Consider the following 26,652-nt stretch of genomic DNA (forward strand, 5'->3'; position numbering starts at 1 on the left):
GGAGTGCTACATTCTTCAGTCTGTTGCATCTTCTCGGTTCCTTCCACTGAGGTGGGTTTTGTACAGTGTTTTCCATTTAGTTTCTTTCAGATGGTGTGTTTAAGTTTCCGACCCTTTGTATGCTTACGTACAAACTCTGGATCACTTGGCCTTTCACGATATATCAGTACATTTTCAACAAATAATATGTTCCTTGATATAATTATTTGCCTATTAACCACCCATAAACCGCAGAACATAAACTATGAACAGCTTCTTCACGTAATCCTACCCATTGTCAGTCCTGCATTTTTAATTTTGGCTTATAGGGGGCACTAAAGCATCCCCTATAAGCCAAAAGTATTTCATTAGAGTACAGGTAGAGAACACTGGTGCATGAGTAGGGACACAAAGCTTGTAGGTGTTGTTTGTTTGGTTAGTTACCCACCCACTGGCTGACAATGCCATGCTGATCCCTATTGCCATTCCCACCCACTTCATTCCCTCCCCGCCCAAACACATCCTCCTGGGACTCTTAGAGCTAGCTTTACCTAGTCTTTCCATCTAATGTTGTGCTCAAAGTCCTTGCCAGTCTCTTTTCAAAGCAGTCTTCTGCGAGTTAATGACTTCATTGGAGCTGTAAACACGCTACTGGTGTAATAAATAATATAAAAGCCTTTCATGTGCCAGCACAAAGGCCGTAACTGTTGGCATTGACAATGCTTGTTTGTAATAGTGCCCCTCTCCATTGCCTTAGAATCTGCTGTGCACGGTTGAGGAGGAGTTCACAATGAAGGCTGTGTGTCAGAAACATATAGCGCCACCTAGCGTTCGCTCTGTGTTCGACTGGGTTACTGCTGCATGTTTGTCTCTCTCACTTGGTTGGTCCCTTGGTGAACCTTTACACTAGAAGCACGGATGTTCATGACAAGCATACGGCCCGTGCGTGTCTTGGTGCCAGCTGCTTTGGATAACATTTGTGTACGTGTTGGTAATAACGTGTGTAACCAATGCAAGTTAGAATACACTATTTTCCTCACCATAAAGCTGAAGATTTGGGTTGTAGTAGCGATATGCGAGAAAACACCTATCTTATTTCACACACACATCGTGATTGAAATCTCTCTTTTTTTGCATTATAACAGGTTGGGTCCTGGATCAGTTTTGCAGTTATGACTCAAACACTTCCAGGTAAGACTGGTCGATATGTTTTAGAAAGAAGTGCGTATTATGGTGTTTTCTTTTAAATTGTAGCAAGAATACACGACTTGAGTCTTGCATAAGGTAAGAGAGATGCAGAAAAGTAACGAGCGCTCTTAATCCTAAATGCACAAAATGAGGAATCATTCTCACATGGGACTGCAGGGGGCACTGAAGGGCCATACACGAAATTCCAAACACATGCCGCGTGTACTCCTTCAAGCGTAAGTAAGCAAGAGCTCATAAAATGACAATGCTGTTGAAAGGACACATATTTTTAATAAAAACGAGAACCATCTAGGGACTGTAAAACAGAAGCGATCATGCAAAATAAATACAACTGTTTCTTTACTATTTACATTCCTCTTGAGTGACTAAGCTGGGGGAATTCGGAAATGTCAGTGCAAACATGGACCTTAGACATGTTTTCTTATTTTTATTAAATGGTGCCCTTTTCTGATGCCAATCTTTATCTGCTCATGATGAATTGAAGGCCACATGGAACAGTTTGATAAACATTCGATTTGAGGCCAAAACGACGAAGGTGGGAATGAAATGTCCTGTATTTTTTATGTCGCTATCGTATCCCAGCTCTCCCTCATTCTTATGAGGGTGAAGAAAGGTGTGGACGCGCGGAAACTCTCGGGAACAGTCTGGCAACGACACCATTTTGGATTGGGCTCCCCGCATGGTCAGGAAACGCTGGCAGCCAATAAGCTGTGTTGGCTTCTCGAGTCCCGCGGCATCAGTATTCTGATGGTGACTGAGCAGGTGAAGATGTACAAGTGGTGCTTGAGTTTTTCACAGCTGACAAAAGGACGCTCAATCCATATGTTTTTTTTTGTGATGAGGGTGGCCATGTTTTTTTTCATGGCGCCACCCAAGCAAGCTCAGCAGAGATAAAAGGATTCACTGCGTGGTAAGGATTTGGGGCTCACTCAGATTCCCAGGCCCATTTGGAGAAGAACCTGCACCAGGTCGCTGTTGGGCTCTCCCAAAAGTATTCAACACATCAGCAAGATTCAGAAGCAGTAGCTGAGGAGCACACACTCGACGCAGTGCATTCGGGATTCAGAAGCAGTAGCTGAGGAGCACACACTCCACCCAGTGCATTTGGGATTCAGAAGCAGTATCTGAGGAGCACACACTCGAAACAGTGCATTTGGGATGCAGAAGCAGTAGCCGAGGAGCACACACTCGACCCAGTGCATTTGGGATTCAGAAGCAGTAGCAGAGGAGCACACACTCGACACAGTGCATTTGGGATTCAGAAGCAGTAGCTGAGGAGCACACAGTCGACACAGTGCATTTGGGATTCAGAAGCAGTAGCAGAGGAGCACACACTCGGCACAGTGCATTTGGGATTCAGAAGCAGTAGCTGAGGAGCACACACTCGGAACAGTGCATTTGGGATTCAGAAGCAGTAGCTGAGGAGCACACACTCGACACAGTGCATGTGCGAGAAGATGCGTTTTGGGGAACGAGGGGATAGTGAGCTGTGGCTCTGGAGGCACAACTCTCTAGGTGATCATTCTAGAAGGTAGATCTCTGTATTTCTGCCTTGTCACCCAGAGTCATATTTATTTTGTACTTACTTTTTCTGTTACTGGAGTGCCATTCTACTTCAAGCATCCGAGCTCTGCGTGGTGATGTACTCTAGAACAATGGACACTGAACTGGTGTGGAATAACTAGGCTAGTGCTCTTGTCAAACAGATCAAGCAGTGCTCCAAAATAGCATACATGAACCTGTACATCCGCACCTAGGATGTGTGGGGTTTGTGTGTCTCCAGGCACAAGGACCAAGACACCACCCACTACCAACATACTGAACCTCATTCTCATGACCATGAGTTTGGCTATTATAGGTCTTTTGGAGCAGCGCGTGCTGGCAGCTTGGGAAAAGCTATATAGAAACTTATTCCAATGGAGTCAAGAGTATCCCTACTTTGACACCCTCTTCTGCTCTGTAGGTCATTGCTGCCGCGGATTTTACTCTTCAGATTCACTATCACCGGCGGGGATGGCATTGCTTCATAACATCCTATGAAGTTGGCAGAGTGCAGCCCTGCCTAGAGTGATCCTAACTTTAAATTCTAGTTCTGGCTCCTTGATGATGTCAAATAGGTTTCCTGGGCCTTATGCTTAAGCCACAAAATCACCACCCTGATCTGTCTAAGCTTTGGATTTCCTTAGATTTCCTGAAGCTCACCTAAAGTAATGCAGTCGAGCAGCCAAGGCACACCTCTCAGGAGTGCAGCGGCGGCAAGACAAATGCTCTATAATGATATATTGTTTAGAATTACGGGCTGCAAAAGTATTTGATTTAGTTACAAGTAGATTTATGATCTGGTTGTCACAGTAAGAAACTGTAGATTTTCTATTGTGAAAATGAAATACATTATTTATATTCTATTATTAGAGAATTATAAGTGTTTTTATTGAGTGGGGACCTAGCTTTGGGAAGCAATGGAGTGCTTTACAATCATAGGCTGATGGACACAGGGAGGGAAGCAGAGAAAAAAAGCGCAGGGTGCTGACAGGGAGGACGAGGGTGGGCAATTGGGAGCAAGGGATCTACAAGGGATCTACAAGCAACTGGTGAGAGGGGAGACACTGGAGAGCAGGTCACCACCTCTCAGGTAGGGTGGGAAGCGTAGGGTGTGTGGATCTAGGTGTTAAGGAAGGCAATTCCTTGAAGATAAAGGTTTTGAGCTCTTTTCTGAACTGTAGAAGTGATAGGGCAAGACTGATGTCGATGGGGGGAGGTTCCGGAGTTTTGGAGCATAGACAGAGAAGGCCTGTCTTCTGGTTCTTTCCTACCTGCACCGTTGTAATTCAAGTCTGCACATTTCCTTACTTGTCGTGAGATGCAGAGTTTCTCAGTGAGATGGCTTGGGGACTTCAGGATGACAGCTTTGTCGATGATGCAACAGAATTTGAAGATGATACAGGCAAAAGAGTACCAAATACAGTAAGAAGGCACTGCAGCAGGTGCCAGTGCAGTTCAATGAGTGTCGGGGTGATGTGGTCGAATTTGCAGAGTCCTTTAATCAGTCTTGCTGCAGCATGCAGGACACATTTTTAGGGGTGCCAGGTCTTCAAAAGGGGATTGCCACCATCCAGGTGGGAGAGGAACTGGACTTGGATAGCAGATTTTAAGATGTTTACTGGGATGAATAACTTGATTTGTCACTGGAGAGAAAGTTGGTACCAGGCCATTTGTGTCTTCCTTGCTATGTGCTGTTTGAAAGTGAGATGTCTGTCGGTGTTGACAAGCTGGAGTGTGAATCCTTTGATATTCATAGCAAAGAGCCAGGACTGGATATCAGGGTTTTAGGTGTCGTTGGTCAACAGTAGGAATTCAGGCTTGGAGGGGTTGAGCTTTAGGTAAACACTGGCCATCCAGGACTGGATCAACGTGAGATGGAGGATATATTGAGGTAGATATGCATGTCATCTGCTTATTGATGAATGTGGATGTTGTGTGGAACGAGGAGGGTTCTGAACGGTTCATGTAAAGATTGAAGATCACCGGGGACAGGATGGATTCTTGCAGCACTCCACTGGTGATGGATAGAGTTGGTGTTCTGGAATTTGTTTGAACTGTAGGCAATTCACAAGGTAGGATTGGAACCAGCTGAGGATGATCTTGCTGACCCCCATGCAGAGATAACAATGGTTGGTGAGTGTCTGGTGGTCTAATTTGTCAAATTCTGCAGAAAGGTCAGGGAGAGCTAGGAGGCAAGGATGGCCTTCATCGAAGATATTAAGGACATTGTTGATCACCATGATGGTAGCCGTTTCTGTGCTACCATTAAAGAAACTGAAGCTGTACTGGCAAGTTGCATGTAAGTAAACAACTTTAAAGAAGTCTCTGGGGATGAGGGACAAGTCTTTTAAGGGTCACCCCAAAGTCCTCCTGCAACTTTGGGCCAACCGTTGGTAAGTGTTACTTGGCAATGGTTGCTTGCATCCAATGTTTATGATGGATCCATGTTTTCCTAGGGGCCAACGTTGCAACATTGCAACTTCATACAGAGTTTCAGACCACAGCCAGACACACTCCAGAAACCAATGTTTTTCAATGGCTCAGGATTATCCGATGGGCTGTCGAGGAGCAACCTCAGGTCAAAGTTTTCAGAGGCTATCTGGAGGGAGACTGCTGCTGCTGTCGGGAGCCCTGGGAGGTTTTCATCATCGGCCAATGGCTTTCTCAGGGGAAGATGGGGGGAAGATCCTCAGGATGAAGGAACACAGTGATAAATTGATGAAGAAGCAAAGAAAGTCAAAACACAGAGCCTCTAGTTGCTGGAAAGCATTGGGACCAACTCAGACTAACAGCCCAGCTGTTTCATTGGTGAAACCAGTTCTGTGAAGATCCCACATGGACAGTAGGTTGGCAGACATGCCACTCATGGTGTCACCATTCCTTTCTTGGTTCTCTGGGTTTCCTTCCTAGGGCAGCACACTGCAAGCTTATCCGAGTTCAGGCAAGGGGAAAAGCAGTGTGACATGGTGTCCCCATTTATCAATGGAACACAGCGCCCCAGCAGGGTCCTTTTTGCTTCACCGAGGAAGATGACACCTTTTCCAAGCAGAGGTTCACATTTAGAGGGGTCTAAGAGAGGACTTTATGTAGAAGATCTCAAAAGACTTCCTCTCTGTCCACAGGCAAGCATAGTAGTAGATCAGTAAAGCAATGGCACAGAACCTTATTGGCCATAGTGAATTAGGGGTCAAATAGAATGTCATCGTCCAGTTGCAGTTGCAGTTGTGCAGCCATTCAACAGTTTTAGGCTACCCAATCACTTGGTTGGGGGCACTTTGAAACTTCACTGGTCTGTTGCTAGGTTTAGTGCTGTGCTGCGAGTTTCAGCCAGAGCCCCTACACTTTCCAGTCTTATTTGGTTAGAGCCTATTCTGTCTCTGCTCAGGCCTTAGCCAGGAAATGGCCAATCAAGGCGAATATCTGTGTTAATAATGTTGTATTCCAGGGCTGGTCTCCATGGCTACCTGTCAACAAACAGGTGATCCCACGGAGGGCAATCCTCACTACCCACATTGACTCACTTGTGCACATGTGTGGCAAAGTCCTGATACAAGAATACATCACTAGCATTTAACAGGATGCTCTGTATGGTGATCCCGTGGGTACAGCCTGTACTACAAGCCCGCCTGGTGGCAGATACACTGCCACCAAACAAACATATACTTAACACACAGTGGTCAGGCGGGCAACACATTGGACTTCAATAACAGACAGTGGAATGTCAATGGTTAATCCCCACCCCTGAGGCAACAGTGAGGTATCAGTCTGCAGGTAGGGGACACTTGGCAGGTACTTGGTGAGGAAAGGAGGTGCATTTGAGAAGGAGATCGAGGCAGCCAAAGTTTCGAGATCATTTCGAGATATAGATATAGGACTGCTGGTGCCCTGGTGTGGGGCATTCCTCACTGTGCTGCTCCACACCTGCATCAAAGCAGCTAACCTTACAGCTTTCCAAGAGCCAGAACATCCCTCCCACCTCCCAAACAGCTAAAATACAAAATCCTGTGAGAGAAGCCTTGTCCATGACCCAACGGAGGCTTCAAAGTACTATAGTCTATCTATTGCTGTTACTCCACCTATGCTCTGAACTGATTGGAACGGTCTCATCAGCTATTGACAACCATCACAACTTTTGAGTGTCTTTGCTGTCATGGACCCAGAGTGGCAGAATGCCAAAGTCCCAGTAATGCTAGTAACATTAAATCCCAGTCCTTTATCCTGATGCCCTGCATCAAACCTGGCCAGTTTATTGCCCTGCATGGAAGCCTTGTTTATACTCTTGTGTACCCCACATAGAAATCCAAAACCTGCATGCTCTGAACGTTCAAAGGCAGGGTCAGGGTGGCAAATGGTCAGGGAGATTCAGAATCACATGACTCTCCAGACCAAGCCTCAGCGGTGTGCAGAGTACGCCTCCTGCGCTGTGCTTCTATCATGTGGGTTTGGATGTCAGATTGGGTGGCATGTTTCCCAATCCAAGAAGCTGAACATTCCTGGCAATAACGACCAGTCAGTCAGGTATCTACAATGCTGATGCCACTCTGCTCTGAATTTCAGTCAGTTACGATCATCAATAGTAGCGGCTGATACCACTTGAGTGAACATTGGAGTGGAATAATGGGAATTCCATTCCTTGGACAGAGTGGAAGCAGGGGGTCAAAAATGCTGATTTCCCTTCACAGAAGTCCAACAGCCTGTAATGGACATAGCATTAGGAGAGCATACATCTGTGATTTCCCCCTCTAGTCTAGCTGTCAATAAGGACATTGCTTTCCAACAGAGATAATGCCCGGCACTTGCAAATTAAAATCTCCCTTGTCAGAGATCGGAAACATGTTAGTGGCTTTGTTCACGGCCTTACACCATGTGCTGCTCCTGATATTAGTGATGGTCATAAATAGACATAGCCCAATATCCTCAGCTTTGTCCCAGTTCATGCAACATCCTACACATGGCAGCATCGTATCCATGATCCTTCATACAAGTGGAGATGGTATAGACTGTGTTTACAGCACGTGGTTCCCCTCTTGTATGATTGACTATGAAGGACATTTATTATGAAAGATTTGCCAACCATACCATGTGTTTTGCTTTTCATGTTCCTGCCCCTATCCTTTCCTGCTCTTTCTGCTCAGAGCCACTCCTGCATATGTTCCTACAGTCTTTTCCCTCTCATGGACACACGCCTAAGGCCTATCCTCAGGATTCTTTTATTTTGATCAACTCCCCGCAATCAGTAGCTCCCACCCAGGCGAGGCACAGCTCTTGTCCTCACACTTTCCTGTAACTGTTCTCGTATAGTCCTGGAGAACCATAGATGCCATATTCTCAAAACTTTTTTTGCCACAAATATTGCGATCTTCTTGGGTAATGAGGGCAGCCCGAGGCCTTCTCACTGCTCCTACATGTTAACCTGTGATGTGACATTCAGAGGTTGTCACTTGTACATGACTCCATAAATGACCGGAGAGCAGATGCCACTCAGCCAAATAGCGCAAGACCCCAAGTACTGACTAAGGCTTAACCCTGATGTTTTGTGCCCGTGCTCTCCTCGATTTAGAAAAGAGAGGGGAGTGGCACGGAAGGCTCTGAATCTCTCTCAACTCCTCTGCATAAGTTGAGAGTGCCTCAGAATGGTGTGTTACTGCCCACACTGTACGCAAGCTACATTGTCAATACCCCCAGGCCTTGTCATATACTCCTGGCTGAGGGATAATCTGGTTTGATTCCATCAACCAGGTGTCACTGGGTTGAGTACCACACTTCCCTCGTTGCACAAGGTATGGTGGGTGATACCAGCAGACTGGAAAGGAAATGGAGACCTGCAAATATACAGGTATTTGCAAAGGCTTACATCACAAGTGAGCGTGTGCTGTCACTGGTTCATACCCCCTCTCAGGCCAGGCTTGGTGGATCCATATTCAGCACCCCAATCGTAAAATGCACCATGTAGGGCAGCTGACCCCAGTAATTGCCAATGATGAGGTCCTTTGTACTCTTGCCAATAGGAAGGTGCGATGTGCGTTTGCAGGTGATAGCTGGTTCACCTCGCTGCTTCAGATCCAACCATGTGCATGTCGCGGGGCTCCCGCAGCGTAGGCTGATTGACCCTTCGGGATCTCCATGGATTCTACACCACTCATGCCAGGTGTACCGGATTTCATATTTCTTAAGAAGCCATCACTGGACACAGTATAGCTGGATGACATCCTTTCCCCCAAGCAAGGTCCAGTCACTGGAATTCCATGTGGGGCTGGATTACAATGGGTACGATGAGAAGGGGTGCCGGCCACAGTCGTGGATGTGATGAAGTGCTTCTAAAGTTATGAGGGTGGTATACTTCCCTGGCACCAAGCTCTGCCATCGTGGGATGCCGCACACCCACTCCTGAATAATACCCTAACTAGAATCTATCATGTTTTGTCAGAGACCTTGTCTTGTGTGAAGTGTTTTTATAAAAGATCCAGACCACCGTAGCCACCTCATGCATATTGTATGAAGGGTGGCGGGGGGTGGGTGGATGAAGAATCTTGTCTCTGACCAGTGCAATGCCCATTCTGTGTTAATGTTCAATTGTATCTCATCTGGCATCCGGAGACACTGACTAGCCATGTTATTTGATTGTTGGATTCCTTAGATGGGATCACCCATGTTTTTAAATTGAAAACCTTAAAAATAAAACATCAACTTTCCTTCCACTGGTATCCCATGCCGGACGATGGCGGCATCTATCCTGGCATCCCTGGATTATTGTAAGGAAATCTACTTTGGACAACCAGCCTTCCTAATCCAATTGCTTCAACTATCCCAAAACGCTGCCGCTCGGTTAGCCCTCAGTGATACTCGTTTGGCCCATTCTAATAATCTTCTCTCACAGCTCCCTGGCTCCCGGTTAGCAGTCGCTTCAAATTTAAGGTTCTCTGCATTGTTCACCGGGGAGTGCATTGCGCAGGAGCAGAATATCTTCAAGAAAAGCAGACTCCTAATTCCCCCGTCAGAACACTTTGCTGCGCTTCACAGAAGTTGTTGCTAATGCCCAGATTTCAGAGACCTCGGGCAGGGGGAAGAGCTTTTCCTTGTCTTGCTCCCTCAATGTGGAACTCCCTGCCATGCAAAATTGTGGATCATCTTGGATTCCGAAAAGATTTGAAGACTCTTTCGTTCTGAGCTTTTCTGTATTTTTTCTCTTCTCTTTTGCTTTGCAGTGGGTTAGTTCTTCTTCAGCTCCTCTCTCTCCCCTTCTTTAGTGCCTACATGCCCTTGGGCCTTGATTTGCGCTTTACAAATATAGTTGCATTACATTTCTCTGGCTGGCACACTTTAGAGCTGTTCACAACTTCCAGGATGACAGGCTGCTGGTTTGTGTGGGTTAATGGCTAGTGGCAGGAGACCGTCACATTGCTTGTTCTGGGTTGTGTCGATGTGCATTCATTGTCGAAGAGCTCATAGGGCACTTTGCAGCAATTTAGTGTTGTACTATATCAGGTGTGGCGCTTGCTCCCAGTCCTGACTTGGGTTCTCATTTGATTGCATCTTGGTATATGAAATGCAACTATAAGCATAAAGGATCCGGCTCATGTGCTTAAAAAAAAAAGGTGACAGCTGGTCATGACTGAAAGATTTGGGCACGCTCCGTCTCCACCATCAGCTTCTCTCCGGTTTGCGGAAAACATGTGAGTGGTGGATTGATGGCAGTGTTGGATTTCTAGGATTACTACTGTGCAGTAAAAGAGGGCCATATTAAGCAGCCCCACCCATACATGCTGGTAGAGGGAACTTTGGGTCTCTAGTGTGCAGAGTTCTTAAGTGTGTGCTGTGATCTATGGTAGCTCTGAAGAAACGTGGTATCTTCACTCAGAACACCCCTTTTTCAATTTCCCACAAGCCCCATCCCCCCCACTAACTTGTGTCATCTGTCCACGCATCGTATATATTCTTTGCCTGTGGTTGGATACTGGGAAGTACTGGTCAGGCTCATTAATCATCGGATAGTTTTGGGAGGAGAACTCAGGGGCAAATTTCTGGTTTTGGAAGCAAGACAATGTGGAGCAGCACATGTTGGATCCCAAACCTCTGGGTATTAAGTGCATTATGAATAACCAATTATAATTATAATAATACTCCTGCAAGGGTGTAATATCACCAGGCCATCTATGCTTCTGGTTAGATTGGGGAAAAAAGGACTCCATCCTCTGTTCTAGGTGGTTGGCATCCATTATATTATGTATTCACATGGAACAGAACATGTCAGAAAACGTACTTTTTGGATCAAACTGGCTCAAACACCTTTCCTTCCCCCTTCATTCCTGTAGCACATGGCTGCCAAGGGTGTGGACGTTTCTGGCCTTATGGCACAAGCTAATTAAGGTACCCAACACTGCAGTGGCACACATTCCTGCCACAGTTTAGCAGATAATCTGGGTTTTTTCCCATCCATTCTTTTTTATGCTTTCAACAAACAGAGCGGGATGCTACACAAAGATAACTCACTCACTCGAAAAGGGGGTAGTGAAAACCTTCAGGCAATGCAAACATAGGTTCACCATTGAGAATGATAAACTTACATATTGTCAAACCCACCTCTGCGTTACCAGCAAGTTATTAAAGGGATGGTGATCAAAGAGCTTAACAAATGTGAGAATTTGGTAAACCCACATGACTGCCAATCTTTGAAAATTAACTAATGAAGTGAAAGCTTCTCCCCAGTGGAGTTTGAATACAAAACTGAAACTCCAATTCGCAGAAGCAAAGGGAAGATTCGAAATCATTTGTGGAATGATATATCCAAGAATTCTATTTGAACAACAAATGGATAGATTGAGTTTAAGAGTTTACTTGATGGGTACTCTGTCCCCACAAACGTGTTCCCTGCAATGCCAGGAGCCAGGAAATGTTACAAACATATGGGGCACAGCGCATTATCAACAAGTATTGATAAAGCAAATAGCTGTGGCTGTTGTACGATGAAAACCTTTTTTGAGCTCATGCACACAGACATGTGTTGGCAGATGAGGGATGTGTCAAGGGGAAGCAGAAGCAGTGGCGGGATGCTTCAGCAGGTGTGTGAATGAAGATGAATGTGGGTATTGATGAATGAACAAGAGGCAGGGAGGATATGTAAGGTAATGGTCAGAAGAACTGATGAATGTTTAAATGAGTACGAGTTTGCTGCTTGCTAGAGATATGAATGAAAGAATTTGAAGATGGAATAATACCATTTTAAAGGGGTATGGTAGTGTGAGGACAAATAATAGAAAGTGTGTAAAACATTTATAATACCAGAAAAATGTGCTTATATCCATTAAGTTTGAAAATGCACTTTAATTGTACAGTTTGAACTCGACAAAATGTACTACTATTGCACATTTTGAACTCGTGATATCCAAGTGTGTTAAAAGTATTGTGTACAAAATATAGAAATAATCAGTTATCATTCTCCTGCTCTGTTCATAACTTAACAGTGAACATAATATAAATCAAGAATTGCTGCAGCTGACACGTGTTTCGACCTATCTGGTCCTAGTAAAGGCTTCACCTGGATATTTAACAATTGTCTGTAGTTACATATTTTAAATCATCATCAAAACTGCACCAGATTTTCACATATACAGGAGGAAAGGAGGGGTTTGGAAGGGTTTCAACAGACATCAAGTGAGAAATTAAAATAAAAAGCCCCACTCACAGTTTAACATAACAGAAAGTGGTAGATGCAAAAGTGAATGAAAGCACATCCACCTTAGTAATGTGTCATTGACCTCTCTCATTGTATGGGTCTGGCATTGTAGTTTAGTTAAAGGTGAACATTCTTGATGCACCTTAGTTGGTTGTGACTGCTGTCATTTTGATGGAAGGTGTGACAGATGTGTGAGATTTAACAAACTAGAGTTTGTTTTGCTCTCCGTGAGTTGCTTGAAATTCATGTCTGTTTGACATTAAGTATTTTAATGTCTTAGATTGTTGACCCTCGTTCAAAATGGCTGCCTCCTGGCTCCTCATTCACAGGACCATGGGTCACAGTACAGTTGCACCAGACGTAGAGGAAATAATCAATGTACTACAGTCTCACCTTGAATAGTCCCAATGAGAGGTTCCCTGGCTTAATCACGTGCCACACTAAAATAGGAGGGGTGCAAGAAGACGGAGTGAGATGCAATTTCATCCAATATTTGTATAAGGGAGAGGGGATCCAAAAGAGGGATATAGTGCAGCAACGTAATTTTGTAATTTTGTAATTTTTAATATTTGTAATGCGCGCCAGACCCAGGAGTATCAGAGCACAATAGGCATGAAGAGGGTTGTTCAGCTTAGATTACATTACTATACATTGCTATACAGTATCATACATTATATACCGAAAATCGTGAAAGGGCAGATTGTACAGTATAGGAATGAGACTGGTCGGTTACATGTTTAAAAGACACAGCCAGAACTAGTTACACAGTAAAAGATACAGAAGACAGTATATACAGTATTTACAAGAGGAAATGGGACACAACCTAAACGTCTCACCGTACTACAGCCAATATGTAGTGAAACCATTATACTCTCCCTGTGCTTATAGCAGGGGACGTGCAGGCCATCTATGTTCTTCCCTGTAGTTTACAGCTGCCACGTTTGTTTTCCATGAATTTCATAGCAACCAGTTTAACATCTGGCTGGACTCCTGGGCAGAAAGTAAGCAGAACCTAAAGCATATGGAGGCTGAGGACAAGGACACAGAGGCCCTGCCCCTTCAATGCATTTCCAGCATCATAACATCACAACCTAACATGAAAACCTCATTCAATTTGTAATCTGAACTAGACATTGCGCAATGCAGCTGGCAGCTAATTGTTTCGGGTGATAACTGAACATGGGCAATGGAGCAACTGATGACTGCAGTGGGGAAGAAGCTGACCCCTGCCGTAGGCTGTGTGCCCTTAACAAGGTTGGCACCAGGGGCGTTGCTAGGGGGGGGCTAAGGGGGCTATAGCGCCTGATCTTTTGGTTGTAGCCCCGGATAGAATCTCAGGCGCTACAGCCAAAAGGCTAGCTAGCCCCCAGTCCTGACAGTTCCGACATCAGCTTAGCCCCGGGTCTTTTCCAGACCTAGCAACCCCCTTTGGTTGGCACTCTTGTCTGGGGAGGAAGAGCCAGAGGAAAATATCAGTGAGGAGCTCCTGGCAAAGGCGCCACCTGGGCAAGCAAAGGCTGGGACTAGGGGTCCAAGGAGATGGATCAAGTGCACTCTTGTTAGTGACAGCAGCAGATTCTTCAGCAACATTGACTGGTACGCAGTATCCTTCCACAAAAAGGACTTTTCCAAAAGAATATACGTGTGCACATTCACAGGATTCTCTGCAATACCTTGATGTTGCTGCAATGAGAATGCAGGTCACTGTGACTGTGCTGGCGACGTCAAGCTTTTGTTGCCTTCTAAATGACTTGTTTTCCCATCAATCTGAATATTTGTCTTCAGCCTATTTTGCAAGTGCTCATTAAACTTTACCTTCTCTCAAGTTCTGTAGGATAATCTGGATGAGAGAGGGACTTGCAGGAGAAATTCTCCGGCTAACATCACGTTCAGTGTTCTGACACTGTCATAAATCTTTATTTGAATGCTGATTGGAAGTGACTTAATGCAGAAGTGATAATCATTTTTGCTTGGGCAGTCACATTATTAGATCAGATGTACACACAAAGCTTACTTTTTCTGCAGTTTGACCTCAAACACGCAGCGTCGGAGAGAACTTGATTTGCAAACAGCGGTATCCTGATTTGAGTATGTGTTTGTACGGCGACAATTGTTTCGTCCCGAAGGACGACCATTTCACCCGTGTCAATGCACATTCATCCTTCCTGTGCATCTTTTTCAGAATTGCCATTTTTATTTTGACTCTGTAATTTCAAACTAAAGTTAGCTTTTGGCCACTTCCACACCCCAAATGTTTGTCTAATTGAGAACTTGGGACTAGCGACTAGGTAACCCACATGATGTTGCACATGATTGCATGAAAGGAGCGTTTCACGTGCCCGTCCGTTTGGAAATGGACCCAGGTAGCTTCTCGAGGGGCTCCCATGTCCAGTTTAGAATGGCTTCCATTCAACCCTTTCAGTGGCAGCACTTTGAAAGATTCCTTCATTACCCTTCACTATTGGGGAGTGTGCAGCAGACTGCGATCAGATCTGCTTATTCATTTATACTCTTCTAAAGTGCACCATCACCAACAAGGGCACAGCGGCGCTACTTGTTTGTTTGTTTGTTTGTTTATTATTTATAGCGCGCACCAAACCCGAGGGTAACCGGGCGCGTTGTTCAAGGATACTTTAAACTTTGCAGGTTACGCATGCTTACAAATGGTGGTTATACATAGTAGAAATTACATAATGCAGGACAATAGGGAGAGTATACATTGTGCATAATATAAACATATAACATAATATATACAGGAAATATGCAGTAGGAAGATAGAGAGTATTTAGTTATGTACATAGTACGACTATCGGTCATTTTCTTTGATCCAGTTGATACAGTTGGATCTGAAGAGGGCGTAGGATTGGGTAGATCTCAGGCCGGGCGGGAGGGAGTTCCAAAGCTGGGCAGCTTTGACCGGGAAGCTATTTCCTCCGGCCGTACTTAGTTTGAATGTGGGGATCACTAACTGGTTAGAGTATGCTTCTCTAGTGGGTCTAGTGGAGATTTTTCTGTTGAATCTGGCGGCTAGGTATTTGGGTGCTAGATGGTTGATACTTTTGAAAGTTAGAGAAGCTGTCTTGAGTTTGATTTTGTCCACTGTGGAGAGCCAGTTGGATTGTCTTCTAGCTTCTGAAATATGCTCCCTTCTTGGAATTCCTAAGGCTGCTCTAAGAGCATTGTTCTGTAGTGTTTGAATTTTTTGCAACGTATGTTTATTGGCTCCTAAGTATAGTGCGTTGCAATAGTCCAATTTCGACAGCACTAATGTTCGAGCAAGGGTTAGGCAGTTGGCAGTGGATAGGTATGGTTTTGCGGCTCTAATCAGCTTGCAGGTATATGCGGTGCTGGATGCCATTGCGTTCACCTGTTTGGTTAGGGAGAGGTGGGAATCAAGGTAAAACCCTAATGTTTTTACTTCTTTTGCCACCTTGATAATATTGCCGTCTATGATGAAGGAGGAGTATTCTTCTTTTAATCTATTGATGTTTTGTTTGTTCCCCAGTATGATAAGTTCCGTTTTGTCATCATTCAGGCATAGCCCGTGGGTGGCCATCCATGCCTGAATGATGAGATAAATCTTGTTCACCAAGGCCAAATCTTGTTCATAATCCCCTGAAAGTGGTATGAGAATCTGAGTGTCATCCGCATAGTTAGTGTAGGTAACACCCAGATCATCTAGATCATCGAACAATGGCTTCGTGAAGATGTTGTACATAGTGGGGGAGACACAAGAACCTTGTGGGACTCCACATGTGATGGATACAGGGTCGGCAGCAGCAGAAGTAGAGAAGACTCTGGTAAGAAAAGGCTGAAAAGGAAACTAGGAAATCCTAGATTTAAAAAAAAACACAATCTGAGACAACTAGAACAGGAAAGACTTCAAAGCTGAGCGGCAGGTAAGATGATATTGTAACAAATGCAAGGGCAGCGGGAGGGAATTCCTGAGCCTAGCTGCCACCACCGAGAAGGCCCGTCCTCTAGATCTCGACCGCTGGACACGGGGGACCTGGATAAGAAGCAGAGATGCTGAACGGAGAGGCCGAGAGGGAACATAAGGAGAACACTTTTCACATAAATACTCAGGGCCACCACCATAAAAAGCCCAGTGTACCAGGCAGAGAGACTTAAAATCAACTCACCTGGCTACCGGCAACGAATGCAGAGAGGTCAGAATAGGGGAGGCCGAAACACGAAAGTAAGCCCCTAAGACCTGAAGCCAGCGGAGAAGATAAAGAGGCTGAGCGAGGTAAAGAGATTACAATAGTCCAAACTGCCAGCCACCATGGAGGATATCACTACCGACTGAAGGTGAGGAGGCAGGCAAGGAAGGACTTTCCGGAGTACCTTAAGTTTAAAATATACAGACTGGCACACTGCACTAACCTGAGGCTCGAAAGACAGTGTAGATGATAGTTTAATGTCCAGGTTTTTAACGACCATGGCAGGTTTAGGTAACAGGCCCATGGAGCAGAGCCAAAAGTCCATTGTCCAGCGGGTGGAGCAGTCAGTAGAGCTCACAACTAAGACCTCCGTTTTGTTACCATTTAGAAAAAGCCAATTATCTCTCATCCAGACATTAATCGCCTTCAAATAAGCCTGACAGTGCACTGCTGTATGCTGCTGTAGAAGATGAAAGCGGATAAGAATTTGGATGTCATCTGCGTAAGGATAACACCTGAACACAAAAGAGTGAATAAGAAGAACTATGCGTTCATGGTCATTTTCTGCTAATGTTGTTCTCCAGTGTTCTAGATTCAATTGAACATGTTATTGGAAAGATCAGTGCTATCAACATATATTGATTAGTAGCTTTCATTAAAACACAACACCATAACGTCTGAAATGTGGCTTTATATCAGTTAATGTGACAAGCTTGAAAGCTGCTTCAGTCATAATAGAAAAATGCCCAGACATTACTCTCTCTCTCTCAGGGACGTCATTTTAACAAAATGCCAGGGGTAGCGGAAGTGACATCACACGACCCTTGGCCCTTGATGACATCACAGGAAGTGATGTCATTTGACCCCACCCCGAAGTTATATTGCAGGACGCGATGGAACACGACCTTTCACCCATTGACAAAACAGGAAGTGGCATCACATAGCATTTTACACTATGAAAAATATGGTCACAATATCACTATAATGTGATGTGCATTTCATACAAGAATGGATCGCCATATGCATCGTTAAGGTCATTGTGTATAGGCCCATATTACCAAATTATTGTGCATGCAAGCAGACGTCCATGACTAAATGATAATGATGTGTTATTATATAGCACTTACGCTTAAGCGCTTTATATTGAAAAATATACACCCAATATCACCCAACCTGTGTTGGTACTCCTTTATCGACCTCAGAATGATGAAAGTGCTAGACTTGTGGCACGCCTTTTCTTAGTTTTCTTCTTTTTTTAAGGGGCCTGAACAAGAAAGCCAGTCACTCCAGAAGTAAAGAGCCACATGGTGCTGGCCACAGCCCAGGAGCTTGCATTACAACAAAAAAAAAAATATATATTTTTTTTAGAAGTCGCAGAGGTCAAAGTTGCGACCTCTGGCGACCCCTAAATGATGTTGCTGCTCTTTCTCTGTGGAGCTAGAACATGAGCAAGGTGTGAAATAGTCTGTGACAATAATTGCTAACCCAACTCATGGCCGGTATCTTTGAAAGGTTTCAAAGTCTGGATAATTTTTACTGTTCTGTGATTGGGTTGAGCTCTAGCCCCACAAGACATTGCTCAGAGAACCTCGGCTGAGAACATTGCTTCCGCTGGGCACCCCTGGGTGCTCTGGGGGAAAAAGAGAGCGAGAGAGAGATATGGTATGTTGCAATGGATAGTTGAAGCGCAATGTGCTAGCCTTCAGAAGCAGGGTGATGCTGTGTGACATTGCTTTGATACCCAGGGTAAGCTCACTTAACCTTTCATACTCCTGTGGTCGATACATTGAGTGCCACAAGTGTGTGATAATAGCGACACCAATTATTACAGCATTTAGAAGCATCAGCAGTCCATCATGCAGCCCCATATATCGAACTAATTATTATAATGTGCACTTGTTTCAGGTATGTGACTGGGTGGAGGAGAGCAGACCGAAGGTCATAACAGGAGTATTCATTCAGTGAGGTCTGTCAAATGCTATAATGGAATGGTTAACAAGGTAATACAAAGCTAAATTTAATTGTATCCTTACACAAATCCTAAAGATGAGAGCACAATAATCCTTTATCTCAGTGACTTTGCCAACTTCATTAGCACTCTGATGGGGGAAGCCAGCTAATCAGGTGGCTAGGAACGTGGGCTGAAACTGGCGAGCACAGCCCACGTTCCATGCCGCCTGACAGCCAGTTGGCCCGCTGCCATCATCTTCTCCCTACCATCCGTCCCTATTTTTTTTTCCTTCCCCCCACTTACCTCATTTTGGCTGCAGCGAGTGGTGCGCAGCCAGTCCTTCCTTTTGGCTACCGAAGGCACCCATGGAAAGAGAAGAAGGGTTCCATATGGAGCCCTGCTTCCCTTTCCATGGTGGCCATCTTGGAATAGTATTTTCCTCACCCAATCAGGATGCGATGAGGCCTCCCATTCGCAGAAGAACAATACTTTTAATTAGCCCCGTTCAAGCCCTTGGGATGGGTGCTAATGGCCTTAACCTCCTGTTCCAAGTGCTGGAACTGGATGTAATGGCCCGAGGCCCTGGCTATAGGCCCTCCCTTGTGCCGATAAATTGGACTGCCATGCCCTTACCCTCATTCCAGCACTTGGAATGGGGGTTAACGTCACAGACAAAGCAATAGGTTTTATGGGGGGTTATTTCGTGCGATAAAGAGGCTGTAAGAATATCATATCCTTTAACAGAATGCCTAGGGGTCTTGATCATGATATGGGCATAGGAACTAAAATCTATGAAAAATAAAATAATAGTACCAGACGCTTGAAATGTGTGGGGTGACAGCCACATTAGTTATTGCAACACTTTGTAATAGCTCCTGAAACTAGCACTAGCACAAACCTGGCTATAGAGATTATGGGACATACTGATACAAGAGCAGTTAACTCGTACAATCTCTATTAGACTAACCGACTAATGCAAGTTTAGGGCTATAATTGGAGTATATGATTTTAGAACACAGGCAACTTACTTGTCCATATAGGCTGAGAACATTCTGTTTATATGAAATTGGAGTTATTTTAGAATTGCTCATGCTAGTTTTGTATGGCTGTGTTTCAGTGTGGTGCCAAGGTAACATTTTACCAAGCACTGTCTGGTTTAGTAACTTGATGCTGTTCATGTCACTTGAAAACCAGGACAGGAAAGGAAAAAATAGCAAAGAAAAGAAGATTAAAGTAGGCTCTGATGGGGGTACTGTGGGATGTTTTTATCCACGCATCCAAGCCCTACCTCAAAACTGTGCAGTACTGACATGGAAAACATCATGATGGCCAGAGCTTCCCAGAAAATGCACAGGGAAATGCATGAAGAATAGGCTGCCACTCATTTTTGCCGATGTTATGGGCACAGAAGGACACTGGCTAAAACCACCATTGGACTACCCACACAGTAGTCTGAAAAAATTGGGAATGGCAATGCTGATTGCCAAAAGCAAACCCATGACTGTTGGGAATTCATTTTCTTAAATCCCAAAAAGGGGTGCAGTACCAGTACTCACCACTATCCAAAAGCCGGCGTTTTAAAACAACACCAGATTTTACTTTTTGTATAAAACTGAATAAATGAACCCAAAGCAGGCCAAAGAAAGACCTACTGAGAGGTGGATCCAATGTAAAGTTATATTCTGAAGTGACTTGAAGGTTTATAAGAAGACTGGCTGAGCTGTGGATTTCAGCAGTTTAAGTAGATTTGGACTGAAAGACACTAAAAATCTAAATGTTTAAATTGACTGAGTGACCTACTTTTGAGTGTCACATAGGTTTCAATTGTTTAAATGTCATAGTTTTAAACTTAGAATCAGCATTCTAGCTGCATATGTAAAAATGTTTAGTTTTATTTGAATGCAGAAAACTGGGGAACAGAAATGACATGTAGCTAAAAACTGGCTTAAAGAGATTCCAATTTTGCCTGGCAACTACCCCCCATCAGGAGTGAAACTTGAGTCACAGCTGTGTTCCCAGGCCGATCTGCCTTTTGCTGGCCACACTAAGGATATGCCATCTCTCTGATAATTGAATTAAGGGGAGCCACCACAGAATACAGGAGCTCTGAACAATGCAACCCCCTTCACCCAGGCAGATGGTTTATTGCAGATGTCGTAAATGTAGCTTCCTCCTGGAAGGGAAGGGGAGGGGCACTGCCTGTGAGAGCAAGCTGGCTTGGCAGAACTGGAAAAACCAGAAATTCAACCTTGTGCTGGGGGGAAACCACACCCCTTTGGGGCCAGAACATAACTCTAAAAAGATGAATAACTCATAGTACGGACTTGTGAAAATTTTATAAATGATACCATAATTCTTGTGATTTTTCTGCCCACATTTTAAGACGTGTTAGGACCCGGTGGTATGTTCAGGGGGGATTTAGCGGAAAAGAGGATATTACTCAAAATGTGTGCATGTGAAAAATCTGACACTTCATCAACTAATGTCCATACTCCTTGCGCACATGTGTATAAATTTGGGTTAATGTCCTGTATTGCAAACCAGTTAAAAAGTGCAAAATATTGCCATTTCTGAATGCAAGCCCCCAGGAAGAGCAGATTTGGACAGGGTATACCTCCTGTGATATGTGAAGGGTGCATGTAATTTTAAACAAATGTGTACCTGTGCAAATATGCCTTTTGGATCAAAAGATAGATTGTGTGTAAGTTGACAGGGGTGGGTTCTCTGTACCATAAACAGACCTCATCATGATGACACTTCATTTCATTCCCCCAATCAAGTGGAAGCGGATGAAGTGGCCAATGACAAGTGGAGAGGGGTAGGGTCTATTTTAAAAACAGATAAAAGCAGACAGACAGGACAGATAGGGGCCTTCAAATCCATTTGCAGCTGGAAGCTCTGCCGGGAAAATCCATACTTTACCTCCCTCAACCTTCAGAGAGCAGACATAGAGACTTCAAATCTATCAAATTTCCAGAACCAGAGAGAGAGCAGAGCTGACCCAGATCACTGTGAAGAGACCCAGACTAGACCGGAGTCCAGTCCAAAACCTGACCAGATCCGTGGCGAGGCATATTTTAAAATATATTGTGAGTACCTAGTAGAACTGTGCAGAACCAATCTCTTAGTTAAAATAATATAATTCAAGCTATTTTAATCTAAGTAGAACTGTCTCCTAACTGTCACCTGTCATTTGTAAAGCTGTCACCTGTCATTTTCTAGTTGCAAGCTGCACTGGTCTTTTTGAACTTTAAAATTTCAAATCTGAAAAACGACCTTTATTTAATCGCTCATATCTCCGTAACCGTTTGTGCTAGAGACTTGCAGTAACTTTCATCTGAAAGCTGAGAATCGTGGCCCTAGAAACTAGAACCGCATTCCTACCCCCGATACTTTTGCTGTAATCGCGAAAAACGCACTCGCGAATTTTACCGCAATTTGCCAATTTCTCCACGTGTAAAAATCTGCTGCTGCTTGCCTTTCAGTTGCCAAAAATTCGTTTAACCTGCTAGTTACACCCTAGATCCTTGCTAAAGTGAGCCTGGACTAATATTAACTAGATACCACTCACCCTGAACCTCTAGAGGGAATTAAAAGCATTTTAGCATATTTTTTTCTTCATTGCCAGCACATTTAAAAGCATTTGGGCCTGTGTTTTCAACTTCTGTAGTCTAAGTTGCTGGGGTGAACTGAATTACATTTGATTGCATTTCTGTGAACTGTGTGCCTCCCTTCCATTTCCTTGCATTGCATAAAGGGGGGGTGAATTGTACAAGAAAGTGATTACATTGTCTTTGCTGAAATCCTATCAAGTTATTTTCTTTACTGCATTTCATTCCACATTGCATCCATTTGAAACCATAAAAGTATTGTTGCTATCTTATCCATTTCATGTCAACTCCTTAGTGATTATCAAGAAGTGTGCTAGTGCCAGATTCTCAATTGTTAATCTTTATCATACCAGATTAAGTGTGATATCCAATTATTAATTTATTATAAAGCGTGATATAATATATATTGTTTAAGTTATCAAATAAACCTTTAAACTTGCAACACAGAACTACTTCTTGGCTCAGTGGGGTCAGGGGGATTCCAAGGGAGGGGTGCTATATAGGGGTAGTCATCCAGAACGCATGAACTGGACATAAAGATATATCAATAAGGGTTTTCATTCAGTATTCTAGACTAGGCGTTGACTTGGCTGTAGTGCTGAATTGAATCCTCTTACAAATTGGGGGCTCGTGCCGGACGTTTGGGTTAGATCTATCACTTGTGCAGATTAATACAGTGTGCCAGCGGACCAGATACACATATCCGGTCGGATCACCACGCTGTGTTACGCTGTAAAGCACTCCTCAAAGGAACGCTCTAAGAAAAAGGTCTGTTTTGCAAAAATAAAATACAAACTTCTGTAAGTCAGGAAGGAACTCAAATTCCAGAATTACGACCTTAGTAGACATGAAAATAGCCAGAGAGCACTTCTTACATAAGTTATTTGTGAGAGGTGAGTGGACTCACCAGGACCAGACGGTCTGGTTGCAGGCCATCACGCAACAGGTCACGGAAACAGGGTCAGATACATGGAGAGATCAGGGTCCCTTACATGTGGCCCTGAGTGAACTATACATGGCTCCTAAGGCTAAGGATGAACAAGACAAGATGGTTAGGATAGCGGCATACCTGTACCTACATATGGGAGACATGCAGGATAAATGTACTGAAAGCCAAGATCTGGCGAATAAGGGACAGATGGCGTTAGAGAAGGCCCGATCTGATCTGGCCTCTTCTGAGCAGAGGCTGCAGAGGAGCCAGGAGTCAGAAAATGATAGTAGGCAATATATCATTAAAATTAAAGAGGATATGGGCATCCTACAACAGGAAAAGACAGACCAGGATACCAGATTTCTGGCCCTACAGAAGGAGCACCAAGACAGTTTGGACTCCTTACTGCAGAAGCAGAAAAAGTTGGAGCAACAGATCAATTTCAACAGGGCATGCGCGGAGCAGGTAGTCACCCTGCAAAGCCAGCTAGATAGAGAGAAAGAGGAGAGCAATAAACTGATTCTGAAAGACCTGGATACCCAGGCAGAGTTTGATGAGGAGCGCCAAAAAGCTGGTGCCTCTCAACGACAGAGGGACGACCTGGCAGCACAGATGCAGGCTCTCAGTCAGGAAAGAGACACTGTAGGCCAGGAAGTCTGCCACTTAAAAAAGGAAATTGAAGAAAATCACCTGGCCCTCCAGGGGCTGGGTGACCTCCAAAAAGAAAACCAGAACTTGGTAGAGCACACCAGAAGGGTGGAAGATGCTCTGGCAATAAAGGAGCAGGCCAGTAGGGATGGGACTCAGGAGGTAAACCTCCTGCAGCAAAGACTGGCCCAGTTCTCCAGGACCAACCAGGAAGCACAGAGGGAAAATGAGGCCCTCTGTCAACACAATGATAGGCTCCAACAACAGGTAGCGATGCAGGAGAGACTGATAGAGTCTAGTAAGGCCTTGACTGAGGAACTGAAAGCACAAATGCAGGCTCTTGCATTGCAACAGGGAGCAGGGGCGGATAGAGATGAGGTCCGCTGGGAAAGAGAGACTCCTGACCATAACCTCAGGAGCCCTAACACCAGGCGCCTTCATCTCTCCCAGTCCCTGGACTCTACCACCCCCATGTCCCCTGGCACACATGAGCACAGGGCCACAGGGATGGCAGATTACTATCCAGCTAAAAGTATGGGGCTCATAGGCCAGTACCACTCAGGAATGGAGGGGTGGGCATCCGGGTATGGGCACCCAAGTACAGTACAGTTCAGTGGGGAACCCCAGGAGAGTAGGCCCCTTAAGGGCATCCTGAAAACCTCTGCCCAGTTAGGTCAGTGGGGGGGGTACCCAGCAAATCCTAGCAGCAAGGAGGGATCTGAGGACTCCTCTGAGCACCACAGGAAACAGGAGACCAGGTCCCCACATTCTGCCAGCCATTCCCAGGCTCGCAGAATCCGGGAAAACCTGGAAGAACAGACAGGAACCTCTGGGAGCAGTGCCTCTGAGTCAGAGGATGAATGGACAAGGGTTACCCGAACCAAAAAGGCCAATAAGGCAAAAAGGGCCTTGCTTAAGGACCCCTTAAAGCAGATTAAGGCGATCAGGAGCGTCATCACGCCCTATCATAAGAACGCCAAGTATTCCGTATGGGAACACTTGGAGCTCTATGAGCAAATGATGGAGACTTTTCATTTGAAGGACAGCCAAAGCTGTATCCAATATGTAAAGTGGACATTCTCCCCGGAATACTCCAGTTTCTTTGCGGGGCTGGAGGGCCAAAATCATGTAAGATGGTCCACCTATAAGGCGGCCATATTGAAACATTTTTCTGTTCACAGAAATCCTCAAGAGGCTCGCAAGGCAGCCTACAATTTACAATGTGGGGAGGATCAGGCCCCACAAGAGTTTGTGCAAGAACTGAAACGTGCCTTTGCGCAGACCACCAGAAGGGTGCGCACAGACAGCAGAGAATTTGTTAATCCGTTTTTCCATGCCTTGCCCAAATACATAATGACCCAGCTCGTGAGAGATTTTCATGAGAAAAGATCTTTAGAATGGGTCATTGAACAGGCGACCCGGATCTATGAGGTGCAGAAGCCCATAGAAAATAAAAGCAATACCCAGAAAAATCCCAAAACCAACAGCACCCCTGCTGCTGCCAAGGTGGCAGAGGTAAAGGTCACCCCCGTTTTAGATTTGGAGATGGGGGGGCCTAAAAACCTACCTGCACCTAATAATGCTAGGCCCAGAAGGTCCTCGGGCCAGGCACAGACAGGGAGCCAGGGAGGCAGCCCCACAAATGGGGTCCCTCGCTCTCCTGACTATGTAAGTCCCCGTTACAAGGGAAATCGACCCATCCTGGGTTATGTGTGGACTCCTCCAGCCCAAGGGGGGGGATCCAGCCAAGCACCTAGCCCAGGGAACTTCCCTCCTAACTTCCCACCGGAGGGCAGAAACTCACCAAATCCTGGGCAGAACTTTTTCCCCAGGTATCCACCCAATTTCCAACCCCAAAATCATCCATCCTTCTTTCCCCAATTCCCTGAGCCCAGACAACCTAATCCGGGAGAGGGGAGGCCAAGGGTGGAGGGGTATCCAAATCTTCCCAACCAGGGGTACTACCAAAGAAGGGATAGCTACCCTTCCCGGGATCAGCCCAGGGGAGAAAACAGGGCCCCGTATCAGCCTGAGCGGGTTTCCCAGTTAGAGCGCCAGGTCCAAAATATGGCACGGGATCTGGGTCAAATACTGAGGGCTCAGCAGAACCCTCAGATCGGCATGCTGGCGCAGAACGCACCCAACTCTGGACCTGGTGCTCCAGAACAATGACAGGGGCAGCACCCCGATAACTCACCGGTTCCCAGGGAGGAGGCACAAAGGGAAGGGGGGTGTAAAGCCTTGGAGGAAGCTTCCTTCCTCACTTGTAAACAGCCCCTGGAAACCCAGGAACCGGAAACAAAATCTCTTGCCCCTGAAAGTCTGCCTCCTAAGGAACAGAGGGGGGTAGGAGAAACAAAAGACCCAAACAGACACAGTTTGAGGAGGAGGTACGGATCTTCCAATTTGAGGGAGAGGGATCCTCAGAGGATCCTGGGAAAAGGATCTTCTCCTTCAGAGAGGGGGGAACTTCTCCTAAAGAAAAATGGGTCCCTAGGGATGCAAATCCAGACTGGGGAGATGTGGAGACTGAGCTACCGCCACCCACCATCTCATCCCAGAACCAACAGCAAGAAAATCCCCTGGTTCAAACCCATCCTGGTGACTGCCTCCAAAAAGGGGGGGGCGGCCCGGAACCAGAGCCAGGGGAACCCACAATGGCTCTGATCTCCAGTTGCCAACTTTTTCTTTCAGATTCCCAAGGCTCTCCACAGAATTCTGCCCAAATCTCTTCGCTAGCGATGTCCAAAACCAGAAAATTAGCCCACCAGTTGTCCAAAAATGTGCATTATCTGTGCCCCCTTGAGGAGAAGGAGGGAAGATACTATGCCCCGGTACAAGTACAGGGGCAGGGTACAATTTCAGCGCTGGTGGACACGGGATCTCAAGCTACCCTTCTGTACAGAAGGGCCTTTGATGAACTGAATGCAGGAAGGGGAGGGAAT

The 26,652-nt window shown here is 45.3% G+C and overlaps 1 protein-coding gene across 2 annotated transcripts in view; it reads left to right on the forward strand.

Moving 5' to 3' along the window:
• The window catches only part of TECRL (trans-2,3-enoyl-CoA reductase like), a 1,221,034-nt gene that overhangs the window by 1,101,058 nt on the left and 93,324 nt on the right, over positions 1-26,652 (forward strand). For both annotated transcript variants that reach the window (XM_069626096.1, XM_069626097.1), the window contains one exon: positions 1,125-1,170. In XM_069626096.1, coding sequence (XP_069482197.1) covers positions 1,125-1,170 — 46 coding nt within the window. The remainder of the gene's footprint in view (positions 1-1,124; positions 1,171-26,652) is intronic.

Source organism: Ambystoma mexicanum, chromosome 6p (assembly GCF_040938575.1).
Source record: "Ambystoma mexicanum isolate Mex_15411 chromosome 6p, UKY_AmexF1_1, whole genome shotgun sequence".
In the NCBI taxonomy this organism is placed as follows: domain Eukaryota; kingdom Metazoa; phylum Chordata; class Amphibia; order Caudata; family Ambystomatidae; genus Ambystoma; species Ambystoma mexicanum.